General features: G+C 44.4%; 1 protein-coding gene across 1 annotated transcript in view; it reads left to right on the top strand.

Annotated features, from left to right (window-relative positions):
* Positions 1-11,119, top strand: part of CFTR (CF transmembrane conductance regulator) — an 86,028-nt gene extending 74,909 nt beyond the window's left edge. Inside the window, exons 24-27 of the mRNA XM_083800058.1 lie at positions 3,951-4,040; positions 7,079-7,251; positions 8,320-8,425; positions 9,900-11,119. Coding sequence (XP_083656184.1) covers positions 3,951-4,040; positions 7,079-7,251; positions 8,320-8,425; positions 9,900-10,106 — 576 coding nt within the window. The 3' untranslated portion in view covers positions 10,107-11,119. The remainder of the gene's footprint in view (positions 1-3,950; positions 4,041-7,078; positions 7,252-8,319; positions 8,426-9,899) is intronic.
* Positions 11,120-14,219: the final 3,100 nt, after the last annotated feature.

Raw genomic sequence — 14,219 nt, 5'->3', positions numbered from 1 at the left:
TCAGAGTGGATATTTCCTTGAGCCTTGAGTGTTATTCTGTTCATATTTAGACATTTAATCATCCTGGCAGATCTCACAGCATTTTCTACCTGTAAATATTCCATATAGAGTTAAAATCAAGCTTAGTATGGAGAATGAGATTACTCTTGTTAGTGGATTGCCAGCCAACCCCCTTTTGTTCCTTCTTTTCACCTAAGAAGTGACATTTTACAACTTTCACCTATTTACTTCCAGTTTTTCAGTAGCCACCTCACTTAGTTTATTACATCTGCCTGTCTGTCCATCTCCACCACCATCTTTGAAGTTGCAGGAGTGGCTGTTTTGTACCATCCCCAGTCACTCCTGTGCCAGGAAGCCCAGCGCCCTGGAGGTGCTAATGTGAGGGTCTTGCAGAGTCTGGATTCCTGCAGGGCATCAAGGCATGTCAGCATCACCACACCTGGGAGCATCTGCTGCCCCAGGCCCATGCACAGAAAATCAGTAAGAGTGGAGATCAGTAAGAACCCCACGTGCTCGTTCAGGACATTGTGCCAGTTATCCTCTGCATGTGGGTCCAGTGCTTCCAGGAGCACAGCACCTGTGGGAGGAAAGGGTTTTAGTACCTTCAGGAGAGCTTTGAACCTTACAGAACTGGTTCCATAAAATTTGCCATAGATCTTCATTGCTCACATGCTCTTATGGTTGACTGTAAATATTTTAATGTCAATGCAGTCACTAAAGGACATTTACAAAAACAAAATCTCCGTACCTAATACTAAGGCATTCAGATAAAAAATTCATTTTTCTTTCGTGTTAATATTGTTGCCATGATATTTACGAATTGGAGGAGGCAACATGGAGGTGATATGGCCGTTACTTTAACTTTCTGTGTGGGCAGCTGGTGTCACGGTCCTGCTAAGGTTGCACATGCTCTCCAGCCCTGGGCATAGGGGAACAAGGAAGGGTTCACAAGAAGCGCAGAGCGAGGGGTGCTGGCCCATGGGTCTGGCTCAGGGCTTGTGTGGGCCTTTGTGACAGCAGCTGCTCACAGCCAGGATATTTTCACTCCTTATCAGCCTCTTGTAAACTGATCCTCGACTCTTCTGTATGCATTTCCATAGGTATGTCAGGGTCTTGGTTCTCTACACAACACTTAAATCACTTAGGGAGCTTATCTGCACAAACTGTGTGTACCCAACACCATAACCAATATGCAGAGGCTCTAGCCACTGAGGGGGATTAGTGCCCTTTAGAGGGGTTGATTTACAATATTTGGGGTGGGCAGAACATAAACATGACTGTATTTATATTCCTAAGCCTTTTTGCTTGTTGATGGGTGTCAGCTCTGAGAAACTATTTCTTGTGTGATCACACCCATTATCATTCTGGGCGAATACGAACAAGTGACCGAGAAGGAAATGGTTCCAGACCTAACTGCCAGTCTTCCCAGCCATCCAGCTCCCCTTCCACCACTTTCCTTATTCCAACTTCTTCCATATTTATAAATGACGCATAAACCCATGGAGTCACTTTCCTCCTCGTTCTTCTTCTTCTTATTATTTTTTTTTCATTTTAATCTTGTAGCATTCAATAACTTTTTTTTTTCTTTTTCTGCTTCTTTTTAAATGGATTGTAAATGGCCCATGTGACTAACACCATATTTACTCAAGTGAAGCCTATGTGGTTTCTAATGAGCTGGGAGGAAGGAGGTGTTGAAATGAATAGAGAAAATACCAGAATTTGGGACAATTAAATATTTACCTTGTAAAAAAAAAAAAAAAATGTATTTTGGGGAATAGCTTGCTTTTCATGCCCTACTTCTTGAAAGCATACTTATTAGGAATAACAGCAGTTTCTGAAGAAAGTAGTTCCCTTTATTTCTCTCCTTGCTGCACTTCAGCAGGAATGTTATTCAGACCTATCTTCTTTAAAACTGGTTTGTTCAGTTAACTATTCTTCACCAGTGAGAACTGAAAATACCTATTCCCTTAGTTAAGTGGATGGTGCTCAACATGCGAACAAAACCATGTCTGACCCTGCTTCCATGGCGCTCTTATTTCCACCGCACTGGCCGAAAGTGCTGCTTGGAAGGCCCTAGTCCTGCTGCACACACGTAGCCCCACGCACACCGACTCACCAGCACGGGGCAGGGGGAAGGACGGTGCTGCACGCACTGAGCATTCAGTGTTAGGGTAATGATGATCATAAAGGAAAGGCACTGCTCTTTCCCTGGTATCTGCCGAAGGTACCTCGATGCCTGTTAGCTGTGCACTGTGCTGCCTCCCCTGAGGCTCAGTTGGGTTCTTGCTCGTGGAGCAGTGAAGGGGTCTCAGGTAAGCACCTCCGGTGACTGCAGGGCAGCATCCTGGGCTTGGTTTTCTCCTCTGCTCTCTTGATCGAGGTACTTTCTTCCCTCTTACACCACAGAAGTTATTGGCAATGGTCTGCATCTCTTAATTAAGTAAATTAATTAGAATGATTTATTTTAAGCTGTTACTTTTAAACTCCTAATTAATCATAATGAAATGATTAATGTAAACGTGTGTATAAATCACTTTGAAATCTGATGAAAGAATGCCAAGTTCCCAGGTTAGGTCAGACGGAAATTGTAGTTGACAGGCCACACTCTGGGAAAGTATCTCCTAACTATATTGTTCAGCCCTTTTCTGCTAGAGCAGCTCGTCCTTCGCTGCTTTCAGTAGCATTGGTCTACCAAGACTTGTTTTAATTTCAGCCAGAAATTATCTGGCTGTGAATTACTTGCATTTCAACATATCATCTCTAAATAAATATTTTATTTTAGGAAGACAAAAGGAGAGGAAAATAATTGTCTCAAATCCTTCCTCTTGATATTTGTTCCGTATGCACAAGGAAAGAGCATGCAAATGGTAGTATTTCCCAACACGGTACTTTACATTCTTTGAGAGCGAGTTCTCCCTGCTGTAAGCAGCAGGTGTACCGAGCAGCATAGAAAGCAGCAACTTAGTGTTATCCCATAAGAAATGTTGTGCAACCTCAGTGTCACTTGAAGAACCTAATTTCCACTGATCTGACACACCCACCCCATGTAAAAAGAGATTAAACAAATATTTAATTTCGTCTGAGTCATTGCTTTTCAAGCCACAAAACATGTATCTAAGGGATGTTTGTTTAAATCTCTTTGTCTAAACTGATGAAAAAAAGCAGAATTCAGTAGTAAACTTTAGAGCAAGAAGGATGTACTCTCAGTGCTGAGAAATGTGCATCCTCATCATCCTCCGTGGCATCAGGAAGGCAGAGGACAGAGAAGGAAGATCACAGTGGATGTAGCATCCATCAGTGCTGCCTCTTGTGCGAGCAGCCAGCTGGTGCTGCGCTCAAAAGTCAGTTGTGCTGTGTCACATCCCAGGGACGTGACACCGGGAGAGAGACTGAAAACATCTTTGCAGATAGGACTGGGACATGGTGAAGTGTCAGGTAACAGGAAGATGCTAAAATGTGTTGGACTACAGGTGGCTGGGAAAAGACAAATTCACTGATGAGGAATGACTTAAGACAGTGTCCTTGAATATAGCCAAATATCCATGAGGTTTTTTGTCTCAAAGTGAAATAGTGGAAACGCACACTTTGGGTTAGTGATCTTTTCTATGTTTCAAATAATAAAGAATCAAAATGATTTTAGAAAGACTTATTCTGAACTTAAAATACAGAAAAACTTTTATTCTGAAAACTGCTGAAATGGTATTTTTAACATTTTTCGGTCAAGTTTGGGTAAGTTCTAACAGAAAATTGCTAAAAACTAAACATAAGTTTTTTTGAAACCACTTTTTTTTTTTTCTAAACAATGTTTTCCATAATTTTTAAAAATCTGCAATAAACTTCAGCTGGTAACTGGAGAAGGTGACTTTTTTTCTCTGCATGCTTTACAATTTAAAATGTCTTACAGGATGTTTCATGTCTATCTATCTATCTGCATGTCTTTTTTCTCACAGAAAGTGTTTATATTTTCCGGAACTTTTCGGAAGAATTTGGATCCTTATGGGCAATGGAATGATGAAGAAATATGGAAAGTTGCAGAGGAGGTAAAACCATTCAGTGTTGTTTGTGTCCCTCTGGTGAAGTGCGTACAGCGGAGTACAGCGTAGGTCAAATGATTGGCATATCTCAACAAAGTGCTGAGAAAAGATAATGCTAGGCTATAAACCGTGTTTCCTTATTGCCTAATAAAAAAAGTTGCCTTTGTCAGAGTTACAAAAAAATAAAATAAACTTCCGCACAGCACAGTCTGAGTTATTCATGCAGTGATTTAGCATAGGTGAGGTTTTATGTATGACTCCGCTGGCTGACCCTGAGAGAAAAAGCACGGAGAAAGATGAGACAGTGAAAAATCCTATATTTTTATGTTATTTTAATGCTTTGCCAAACATGTGACATTTCTATAAAGTATTTTTCAACTGAAACGTGTACCGATGACTAGCAAACATTTTGGAGGCCAGAAAAAAGCGGGGAATTTCTGTGGCCTGTCCTAGATGTAAGACCGGTATTATTGCAATAGGAAATATTTATACTCAGCTTAGAAAAACCTTTCATCAAAAGATTTTCCAGTTATTGCAATTCTTGGGCCAACTTTGAGCTGGAGAAGGAGCTCTCTCTGACACTGCATTCAGGCTTATGCACAATTTGTGTCACAGGCAGCTGCCTCCTTCACGGAGGATAAGAATCAGGGACTATTGGATTTTCTGAACCTGAAGGTTTTCTTTCTTCTAATTTAATTTTATGTTGAGGTTTTAGCAACATTTTTGTTTTCAAATTGCTCAGGATTAGGAACCAGATTTTTACAGTTCTGTTTCCATCTAGAGATAAAACACCACGCATTATGGTTGTAAGATGCCACCTATTGGCTCTGATAGTGTTTAATAAATCGCATGGGTGTATACCGTGCCCAAAGAAAACGCTGCTGAGAGTTAAGGGAGGGGAAGTGCTGCAGCCTAGAAAGCAGGTGTCTCCTTCCAAGTTACAGATGACATAATTAATACAGACTCAGCAATGAATTGGTGCCATTTTCCTTGTTCATAGCAAGTCTCAAGTATCATAAAATGCTTACAAGTGTGGGAGTTAATCTGAAAGCTTCCTCGTTTCCCATCCAGGAGGTTAGCTCTGTCTCTGCTCTCAGTCTGAGCTTTGTACCATTTCTTTCCTGTCTTTGGAAAAGGGGAAAGTGGACACTCTCTATGCATAATTTACTGTTAAATAAAAACATCCCTACATTTTTGGTTAAATGAAATGACAGGAGCTTTTCAGCCAGTCCTAGCAGAGACAAGGGAGCACTCAGCACTGTGACTCTCTGATTCCTGAGACTGGGGGGAAAAGTTGAATGTTGATTAACATTCCCTCTCTCGAAAAAGACGAGTTCTGCTGCTTTTGAGGGTGGTTTTCAGTGTGTGTGTGTTTTCAAAGAGCTAAACTGTATTTGTAACTGTGTGAAAAAAATTGTTTTCAAGTGTTTATCACTAGGGAGTTTGGCAAATCTGTACGTGATACGGAGTTTTTCAGTTAATAGGCAAGAGAGTGCAAAGCAAATAGAAGAGAAAAAGAGCTGTAATACTTTTTAGTAGGAGTGATTTGATTGTTTACAAAGTTCATGCTCTTGAAATTTGGCTGGCTAGAGGCAATGAGTCAGTGTAACTTTGGGAGCGCGGCACAGAAAGAAAGCTGACTTCCAGCTTATCCCGGATCCACAGTGGCTGCTGAGGATTTAGACAGTGCTGCTGAGATCAGCAGCAGCTTTTGACGTTCCCTGCAATCAGCTGCAGAGAGCAAGGTGTAGTCTGGACAAATGTCAGATGTTTCATTTTTCATTGCCCCAATATTTCAACACCTGAATCTGTCAGACTTTGGGGGCTAAATTGTGCTCTTGCAGGCAGCGGGCTGGACCCGAGAGGATCCTCATGCAGTTTTAAGAAGAAAGCAACTTTTCCAGCTGAAAACCTGTTGCAGAATTTCATTAAAGGGCAGCATATATGTTAGAAAGAGGAGTGAAGAACAATGCAGCAGCCTTGATTTGCTTATAAATAAACGCATGAACTCTGTCAAAATACAAAACACGTACCCACGCACCACAGTTTCACATGGTTTTCACATAAAAAGGAAACACAAAGGAATAATTCCTTTTTTTTTTTTTTTTTTTTTTTTGCCTTGGAATGAAAATGAATTGCAGATCAGTAATATTTCAAAAATTCAAGGCGGGGCTCTTCATAATCCACTAGGGTTGCATTGCACTTTTATAATGTATTCTGGAGCAATGCAACTCACATATGTTTTCTAGTTCTCATATTTTACAACCATTTCTCTGTAAATGCCAAAGAGCATGGCCAGTTTGGACACATGGAAGATGCAAAGCTTTGGGGTGAACACAATGCACTTCCTGATGGGAGCTCTGGCAGAAACAACCAGAAAACACCTCCTGTGCTGGGTTTCAGTTTCTGGTACAAGTGAAGCAGCTTCCCATCCCAAGCACCCCTCTCAACATTTTGCCATCGGTGCCAGAGGAAAGCCCGTGATGCCTTCAGGCTGAGCAAAATGCACAGGACCTTTGAGAGATCAAAAGGAGCAGATGGAAACGCTCTCAGAGCCATAGAGACAACCGCCATGGTGACCTGGGTTATTTTCTCTGTTGATGTAATGTAGCATGTGAATTTTGCTTGTTTCTTTTTACCCTCCTAGTAACCAAAGAGGCCTGGTTTCCTTTCAAAAATCTCCTTAACATTACCAATGACGCACGTCACTTCTGGATAAAAAGTTTAAAATACATTGCTTTCCCTAGCCTTCTAACTCAGAGGGTTTTGGTCAAAATGCCAGAAGCCATTGTATGTGACAAACAAACAGAGCATTAACTCTCAGCTTCCCAACATAAATCCTAGCACGTTGTATGGCTCAAATATTTCAATGCTTTTCACACCATCCAGCTTGTAGTCTTCATAGGACAGATACTTGTCTTCATCAATTTATATTTTCTGTTTACTGTTAGAAGTGAAAGGCAAGGAAGTTAAAGGCACTGGTCGTCATACCCACAATGAGCAGTAACTGTACCTCACCGACTTTTCCTTTTTCTCTCCGGCAGGTTGGGCTGAAGTCTGTAATTGAGCAATTTCCAGGCCAGTTGGATTTCGTTCTTGTGGATGGCGGCTGTGTCCTCAGCCACGGGCACAAACAGTTAATGTGCCTTGCCCGGTCAGTCCTCAGTAAAGCTAAAATCTTGCTGCTTGACGAACCGAGTGCTCACCTAGATCCTGTGTATGTATCATTTCTTCTCTTACGAAATAAGAAAACCAGTCAGGCAGCACCCCCTAAAGAGACCTTTTGTAACTTCTCTGGTCTGGTACTAAATCTAATTTCAGCTTCAGGAACAGACCTTGGTGAAAAGGGAGGCATAAAGTGTGCGACCTCGGAGGGTGCCTATGGGGAAGAACACAGTCCGAGGCTGTTTCTGTCAGGGCAGCAATTCATTCCTAGTCTGCTGGCAGCAGTCTGGCCGTGCAGGCTGTCCTGCTTTGACCGGAGGATGTGGGGTGGGGGTGGGATGTGCAGCCACATACACCGTACCCATCTGCGTCATGCTGAATTGTCCATAGGGAAAGGCCAAACAGGTCACTGGCCATGCTCAGTGCCGCTGCACCCTTGCATGCCTGCGGGGGTGTATGCTTCGTGCTGCAAGCTAGCCTGGAACAAACAGAGCTCTACCAGAGAGCCCAACATCCTGCTGCCTAATGCAAGCTGGTGGGACCCAAAGTGGCCTCAGGGGAGCCCTGCGAGGCCATAAAGCCAGACAGACTCAAAAACAGGGTTTGAAAATTTTGGGTGTTCCTCCACCTCTGCTCAGTGCTGTAGCATTGCTGTTCTATTACCATCGCAATGCAAGGTAAGCGCTGAAACTGCAGGATGTTGGGCACTGTAAACATTAACAGAGGGAAAGAGACTCCGTCCCCCTGAGCTTATGTCAGACTGGGATTTCACAGTGAGTGAATTCAACACTCCGAGCTGACTTATCTCCAGCTCAGACAGCAAGAATGTAAATTAGGCTGGAAGAATGTGCGTGTTGTGTAGCATATTTAGAGATACATTTCAGTAGTTCTGCATGGAGGATCAGAGAAGTTTAGTTACAGCCTTCATGTTATAGCTGATGGGTGCTTTCACAGCACAAGTGCAGCGTGCCGAGACACTGCAGAACTGTACTTACGTGCTGGTGTACACGCACGTCAGCTTTACACCATGCAGCTAGATGATTAAATACTGTGAATAAAGTTACAGATGGTGCGGGCATGTATGCTGCAGTCTGAACCCCGATGATTATTTGCCTTTCAGAACTTCCCAAGTGATTAGAAAAACTCTGAAGCACGCATTCGCAGACTGCACTGTGATACTCTCTGAGCACAGGCTGGAAGCGATACTGGAGTGCCAGCGGTTTCTGGTGAGCATTTCTCGTAATCTGGGGACAGTTATTTCATTATGTTTGACAAATGAGCAACATGTGCTGAGCAGAATTGATGGCAATGGCTGTATTGATGAAGTCTGCTGCTCCAAGCTCACAGTGGGCATCATCCATCAGCTGAGCAACCTTGTCACCTGCATGAGAACAACACGCTCCTGTCTGCTCTTCCCCAGGGGCTGTCATAGCCATCTATGTCCAGATGAGCTGGGTCAAAGCCTGGAAGCGCTGGATCCTCCCTTTCAACCACTGCAGGCTAGCTGGTTGCTGATCCTGGTGCCCTGCATTGGCGAATGGCTTAGGGACTGAACAGCAGAAGCAGAACCAGCTGCACTTGTTCTTGGGTGATAGGAGGGTACAGACGAAAGAGGGCTTTCTCGAGAAAATAGCCGATGATCAGAGTCTTTGATTTCTTTCATAAAGCCACTTGAATGTTCCTTTCTTGTTTAATCAAGGTGGCAAAGCATTAAGGTCCTGGGGCATTTCCTTTGTTATATAAAAATTGTTAGCAAAGGAATAAAATGCAACTTACATAATTGTTCTTAAAAACGACATTCCTTTCTCTGTAGTTTGTTTACTCTTCCACGTGAGAGTATCTTCATTCCATTAGCAGACTGAAACACCTTTTTCCAAGTATATCTGATGGGGTGCACTTGCACAGCGGGAGGCACGAGGCCTGGAGCTGGAGCGGGCTGGTTAATGAGCAGGTTGCACACCCTTTTGGGTGCCCTGCTCCTGTCTGGGCACTCAGCCTCAGCCTTTGCCAACACCCGAAGCCCGTGCTGGGCATGGCTGTGCTGCAGCCGGTGTCGGGAGGTTTCCCACCTTCTGAACAGCCTAAGCAGAGCTGCTAACAAACAGCTGCCAACAAACAGCTCCTTCTCATCCGACCTGTGCTGGAAGTGCCATGCCAGCGAGGGAAGCTGGCTTTTTCTCCTGTCATTTCCTTTCCAACAGTGCAGGCTGGCACAGCCTCACTGGGCTAACCTGTTGTCCCTCCAAGCAGAGGAGAGCTGTCTTTTCCTTATTTGTTGGGAAGAAAGCGAAGCAGGATTTCTGGCACCTTGGTGGCAGCCGTCTCCCTCTCACTGTGAGATAACTCTGTTGTAATAGTCCTGCAGTTAACACTTCCATAACTGCATCATCTCAGCAGTGCCAGGGAAATACCACAGTACCTGGGGACTTTGGCAAGTTATTTCAGTGTTAAAAATAGAGTCTTCAGGAGAAACCAACCAGCCCAATGGCACGCTGTAACTTGAGCAGTTGGCACCTTTGCCACATGTTGCGTTTTTAACGGCTGTTCTTATGGTTGTAATTAGAAAATTCAAACCATAAACTAGACTTATCCTGGTATAAGAAGCTCTCTGTCATGTCTCTCCGCTGCTCTGTTAGCTGTGTTAGCTGGACTCTGTCAGCACTGGCATTGCTCATCTAATGGAGTGAAATGTTTCTTCAGGTAATCGAGGACAACAAGATGAAGCAATATGAATCGATTCAGAAGCTGCTGAATGAAAAGAGCTCCTTCAGGCAAGCCATCAGCCATGCTGATCGCCTTAAGCTGCTCCCGATAAATCGCAGGAACTCCAGCAAGCACAAGCCTAGACCCAAAATCACCGCCTTGCAGGAGGAGACAGAGGAAGAAGTGCAGGAGACGAGGCTGTGAGATGTGGTGCGGGCACCCCTCTTTTTGGAGCAAGCTCTCAGCAGTGCCCCGCAGTGACAGGACCGGCACTTCTGAACTTGTAGGACTGCACACAAATGTACCCTTGCAGGAGGCATTCGCTGCAGTGACTGCATGTGCATTTGGGAATGACTTCCCTTCTGTGTGCGAGTTCTTGTGTTCCTTGAAGACATGCCACTTTTAACGGTAAAATGAGACTTCCTTTCACAAGCTGCTCTAATTCGGTACAAACTAGGTGGCACGCAGAAGTAACCTGCTTAGCCCAATGTAATTGTTTCAGAAAACTTTTAGATATGTTCTTGCTGGGGTGAGAGGTCCAGGCAGCAGGCAGAATGTTAGAAAAATAATCAAACCAGGGTGGAAAATGTGAAAATCAAAATGTAAAAGGTTTCTCTGGATTCACTTCCTGCGAACAAATTAAGAGACACTATCAGCCACACGCACAGCATACTCCCTCCTCTTTGTTCTTCACGCAGCAACGGCAGTTCCTACCTAGCAGAAAAGGCCAAATGCCCTCTCATAGCAGTGCACGACTCCATGCGCATAGGTGATAATGAAGGAAGAGAGGAGATTGACTGGCAAGCCTGTCACCATCTGCCGTGTTTCCGCAGCTACAGGAGAACTGCGATTTCCTTGGAAAAGCTGGGAGGCTTGGCCCAAGCCTGCACACACCCGCAGGCTGACAGCAGCGCACGCTGAAGGACAGGACTCCTAGCAGAGGAACTCTTAACAGTCTGCACATGTAGGTCTGGCACCTTTACTTCTTACTGTGGCCTAAAAAAAAATAAAAATAAAGGAGAAACCTCTCTGAAGTAGACTTTAATAATGAAATCAATTTTTATACTCTTCTGGTTTGCAGTTTTGTGATGAAACTGAACTTTCTCTAGGATATTTTATTTATTTTAATATTGTTGCAAACATTTATTAAGAAAATGATGTATTTTCAAAGTGATTATGTACTATAAAGAAAAAATATATTTGTACAAAAAGTTTTATATTTGGATTGCATTCTTTTTATTTTTTTTTGCCACTGGTCTTCGATGTCACACCCCGCTGTCAAGAACAAGCGCACCTTCAGAGTTAGGCCGGGCCCTGCCCCATGCTGTCTTTGTGCACTAGCGGTACAGACCTCTGTTATTATTTTTACTTTCTTTAACTGGAAAAAACAAACACGCGTAGAGCGTCCCTCAGGGCCCTCCCCTGCGGGAGCCCACCTGGGGCTGCCGGGGGGCGGCCAGGCGCCAGGTGTTGCTGCTGGGCCCTGGCCCCACTCCTCAGCGGCCCTGCCCGGGCCCTACCCGGCCTGTGTGGTGCTCTGGGGCCCTGGAAGGTGTCCCCTGAGCTTCTGGAGAGGGTCACGGTGGAAGGAAATGGTGTCCCCTGAGCACTTGGAGAGGGTCGCAGCACTGCCAGCCCCACGCATTGCGTTTCCTCTTCACCATTAAGTCCCGACACAGGGCTACTGCGGGTGTTGGCAAAACTCCGGCCCCAGGGCTGAGCTCTGATTTAACTAGGTCTTCTGTGACTGGCTCCATTTATGAACCACCTCCGCTCCTATGGAACTATTATTTTCTTGATTTTTTTTTTTTTTTTTGCCATGCCCTTGTCCCGCTGCCACTTTAGCTTTCATGGCCAAACAAAGCCAACAGCGTGCTGAGGCAGCATGGCTTTTGACACCCAGGCTCCATCCCTGCTCCCCACTTCCCATTTACCCTCTCGCTGGGCATCTACCAGTTCCCAGCAGCAGCCCCCAGATCATGCAGGTCTCTTCCAGGGCTAGGGAGACAGGTAAGTACAGCAGAGGGGACACACATGGACGCTGCTGATACATTTCAGAGAGGATGCTTCGAGTGAGTGAAATAAATCGCCAGCTGCCTGTCCCCTGCCCCTTAGGGCGCTGCAGAATGTCCCAGCCAGCCAGGGCCCAGCAGGCCCCTCTGCCATCAGGTCCTGGCTACCACCACCGCACCCCGCTTCCCAAAGCCCCCTGGCAAGATGCTGCAGAAGTTGTTCTCTCCCTGCCCTCCAAGGGAGGTCCAAAAATTCTGCTCCAGCCACCGTACTCAGGCTGCGGCAGGAAATACCTTGGTGCCTGCCTCCCTAAGAAGGAGGAGGAAAGCTGGCCCCCAACAGGTTTGAGAAGAGCACGTTATCTTCTAGAAAAATCATTCTGGGACTCGCCATTGGTGGTGTAACAGCTGCCAGGGCTGTTTGCCTGAACCCAAGCCGGGAAGCTGCACACACTGTTCTTGGTGGAAAATAGAGCACAGTAGAAGGACAGAAAGGATAATATAATCCAACATAGTGGAAGAAAAAAATGAACAACAATGACCTTCATAAGCACAGGCTGAATGTTATTTAAGAGGATTTTTCTTCTGTTATGTGCTTTACTCCATATAAATTTGATAAAACAAACCAGACATAAAAAAAGAGCACCCCTCCCAAAGCACTTTGTAACTGAAAGCACACACCTACACTATTAAAGGGGTGTGTGTCTGCGCACATGTGTAATAAATGCCAAGGAGCGTGCTGACTCTAGTACTACAGTACTACTTTTACAGCCTGCTATGAAGAAGCCAAAAAAGATTAAAAGAGTGAAATTACCCCGCAAAGGATCTGTAGCCCTCCTTACGCACAGAGGAGAAGGGAAAAGGGCGGCCAAACTGCTCGCTCAGCACCAAGAACCTCTTAGGACAGCAAAGGCCACCCAAAGTTAGCCTAAACAAACTCGGATGTACACATCGACTCATCTTCGTAAATCTTACATACAAAATAACTACACAAAGCAGCTTGATCATCGTCATTAGCAGAAACTGCTCGCTGGGCTCAAAGTAGTCTGCTGTTCCAAAAACCAGTTCTGCTTTCACAGTTGCTTAAATGGTGCCTTACCAGCTTTAGCATTTTATGCATGAAATATCATATTTCCAGAATCTCTCTGTAAGCTCCACCTCTCCTATTCGCACAAACCTTGCGTCCCTCTGCCTGTCCCACCAGCATCAGAACTGCCCAACGCCCCATTCCCACCTTCCTGGGCTTTGGGGGACCACACCGCACTCCTTTGGCTCCCCAAAATGTGGCAGTTCTGGGAACCTTGGGAACCACTTCTGATTAATTCTGAATTAGCGCTTATTGCTAGAGGTCAGTTCAGAACTTTAAAATTTGTTTAAAATTTGTTGCATTTTATTTACTTACTATATCTAGAAAATAATCTTGAAATATTTTTCTCCTTTTTCTGTCAGCTTCGTGTTTTAGCTCTACCACAATTCGGCTATGATTTAGCATTGCTTGGCACTGGGGAGAAAAAAAAAGCCACGTAGGACTGTGGGTACAGTTATTCATTAATGGACAGTTAACTGCCGCCTAAAAATCTTGCAAAGCTAGCAACATGCAATACATTAACACATTTCCTTTATAAACCATCATATCCCCCACCAAACAATTTCCTGTTCTTAGTATAAACAATACTACTTCTAATTTTATTCACTAGCATTCTATGCCTAAGACACAAGAAGGCATGGAGACGAAAGATTTTGCCTTTTGTGAACCCAAAATAAGAGTAGTTGTAATTACAAGTGAAGTATGAGATATGCCGTTTGCAGCATCACAGGAAGAAACTGGAGACAGTGAAGCCTGTAACTCATGAACAGAGCCTTGCCTTGCTTCTGCACGATCTATCCCAATAATAAAGCACTGGAGAGGCCAGGCTCGCATCCAGACTATTTCATGGTTATGTGAGGGCAGGAACTGGTACAGCCTAATGAGAGCTTAGCAGTTTGGAGAGAAGACTGAATTAGCAGATCTGCAAAATACCATGTGATTAAAGGTGTATGAAGATCACAGACTGCGGTGAACTGACAGACAAACGGAATGATATCAGGCAGAAGTCAACCAGGTAAAAGATGCAGATGGACAGGGATTAGGACAGCAGGCTGGAAAGAAAAGATAACGAGAGGATTTAAAGGCAATGCTAAATTTAGCAACAGAGACTTTCAAACAATGAGCAGATGATCAAAGTTACCCAGTCTTCTGCAGATTTTATTTTCATTCAAAATACAGCACAGAAGACTTTTGATTCTCACAGACAACAGACAGTCT

Source organism: Anser anser (assembly GCF_964211835.1).
Source record: "Anser anser genome assembly, chromosome: 1".
NCBI lineage: Eukaryota > Metazoa > Chordata > Aves > Anseriformes > Anatidae > Anser > Anser anser.
The sequence above is the reverse complement of the archived record's forward strand: the minus strand, read 5'-3'. Positions and strand labels throughout refer to the sequence as shown.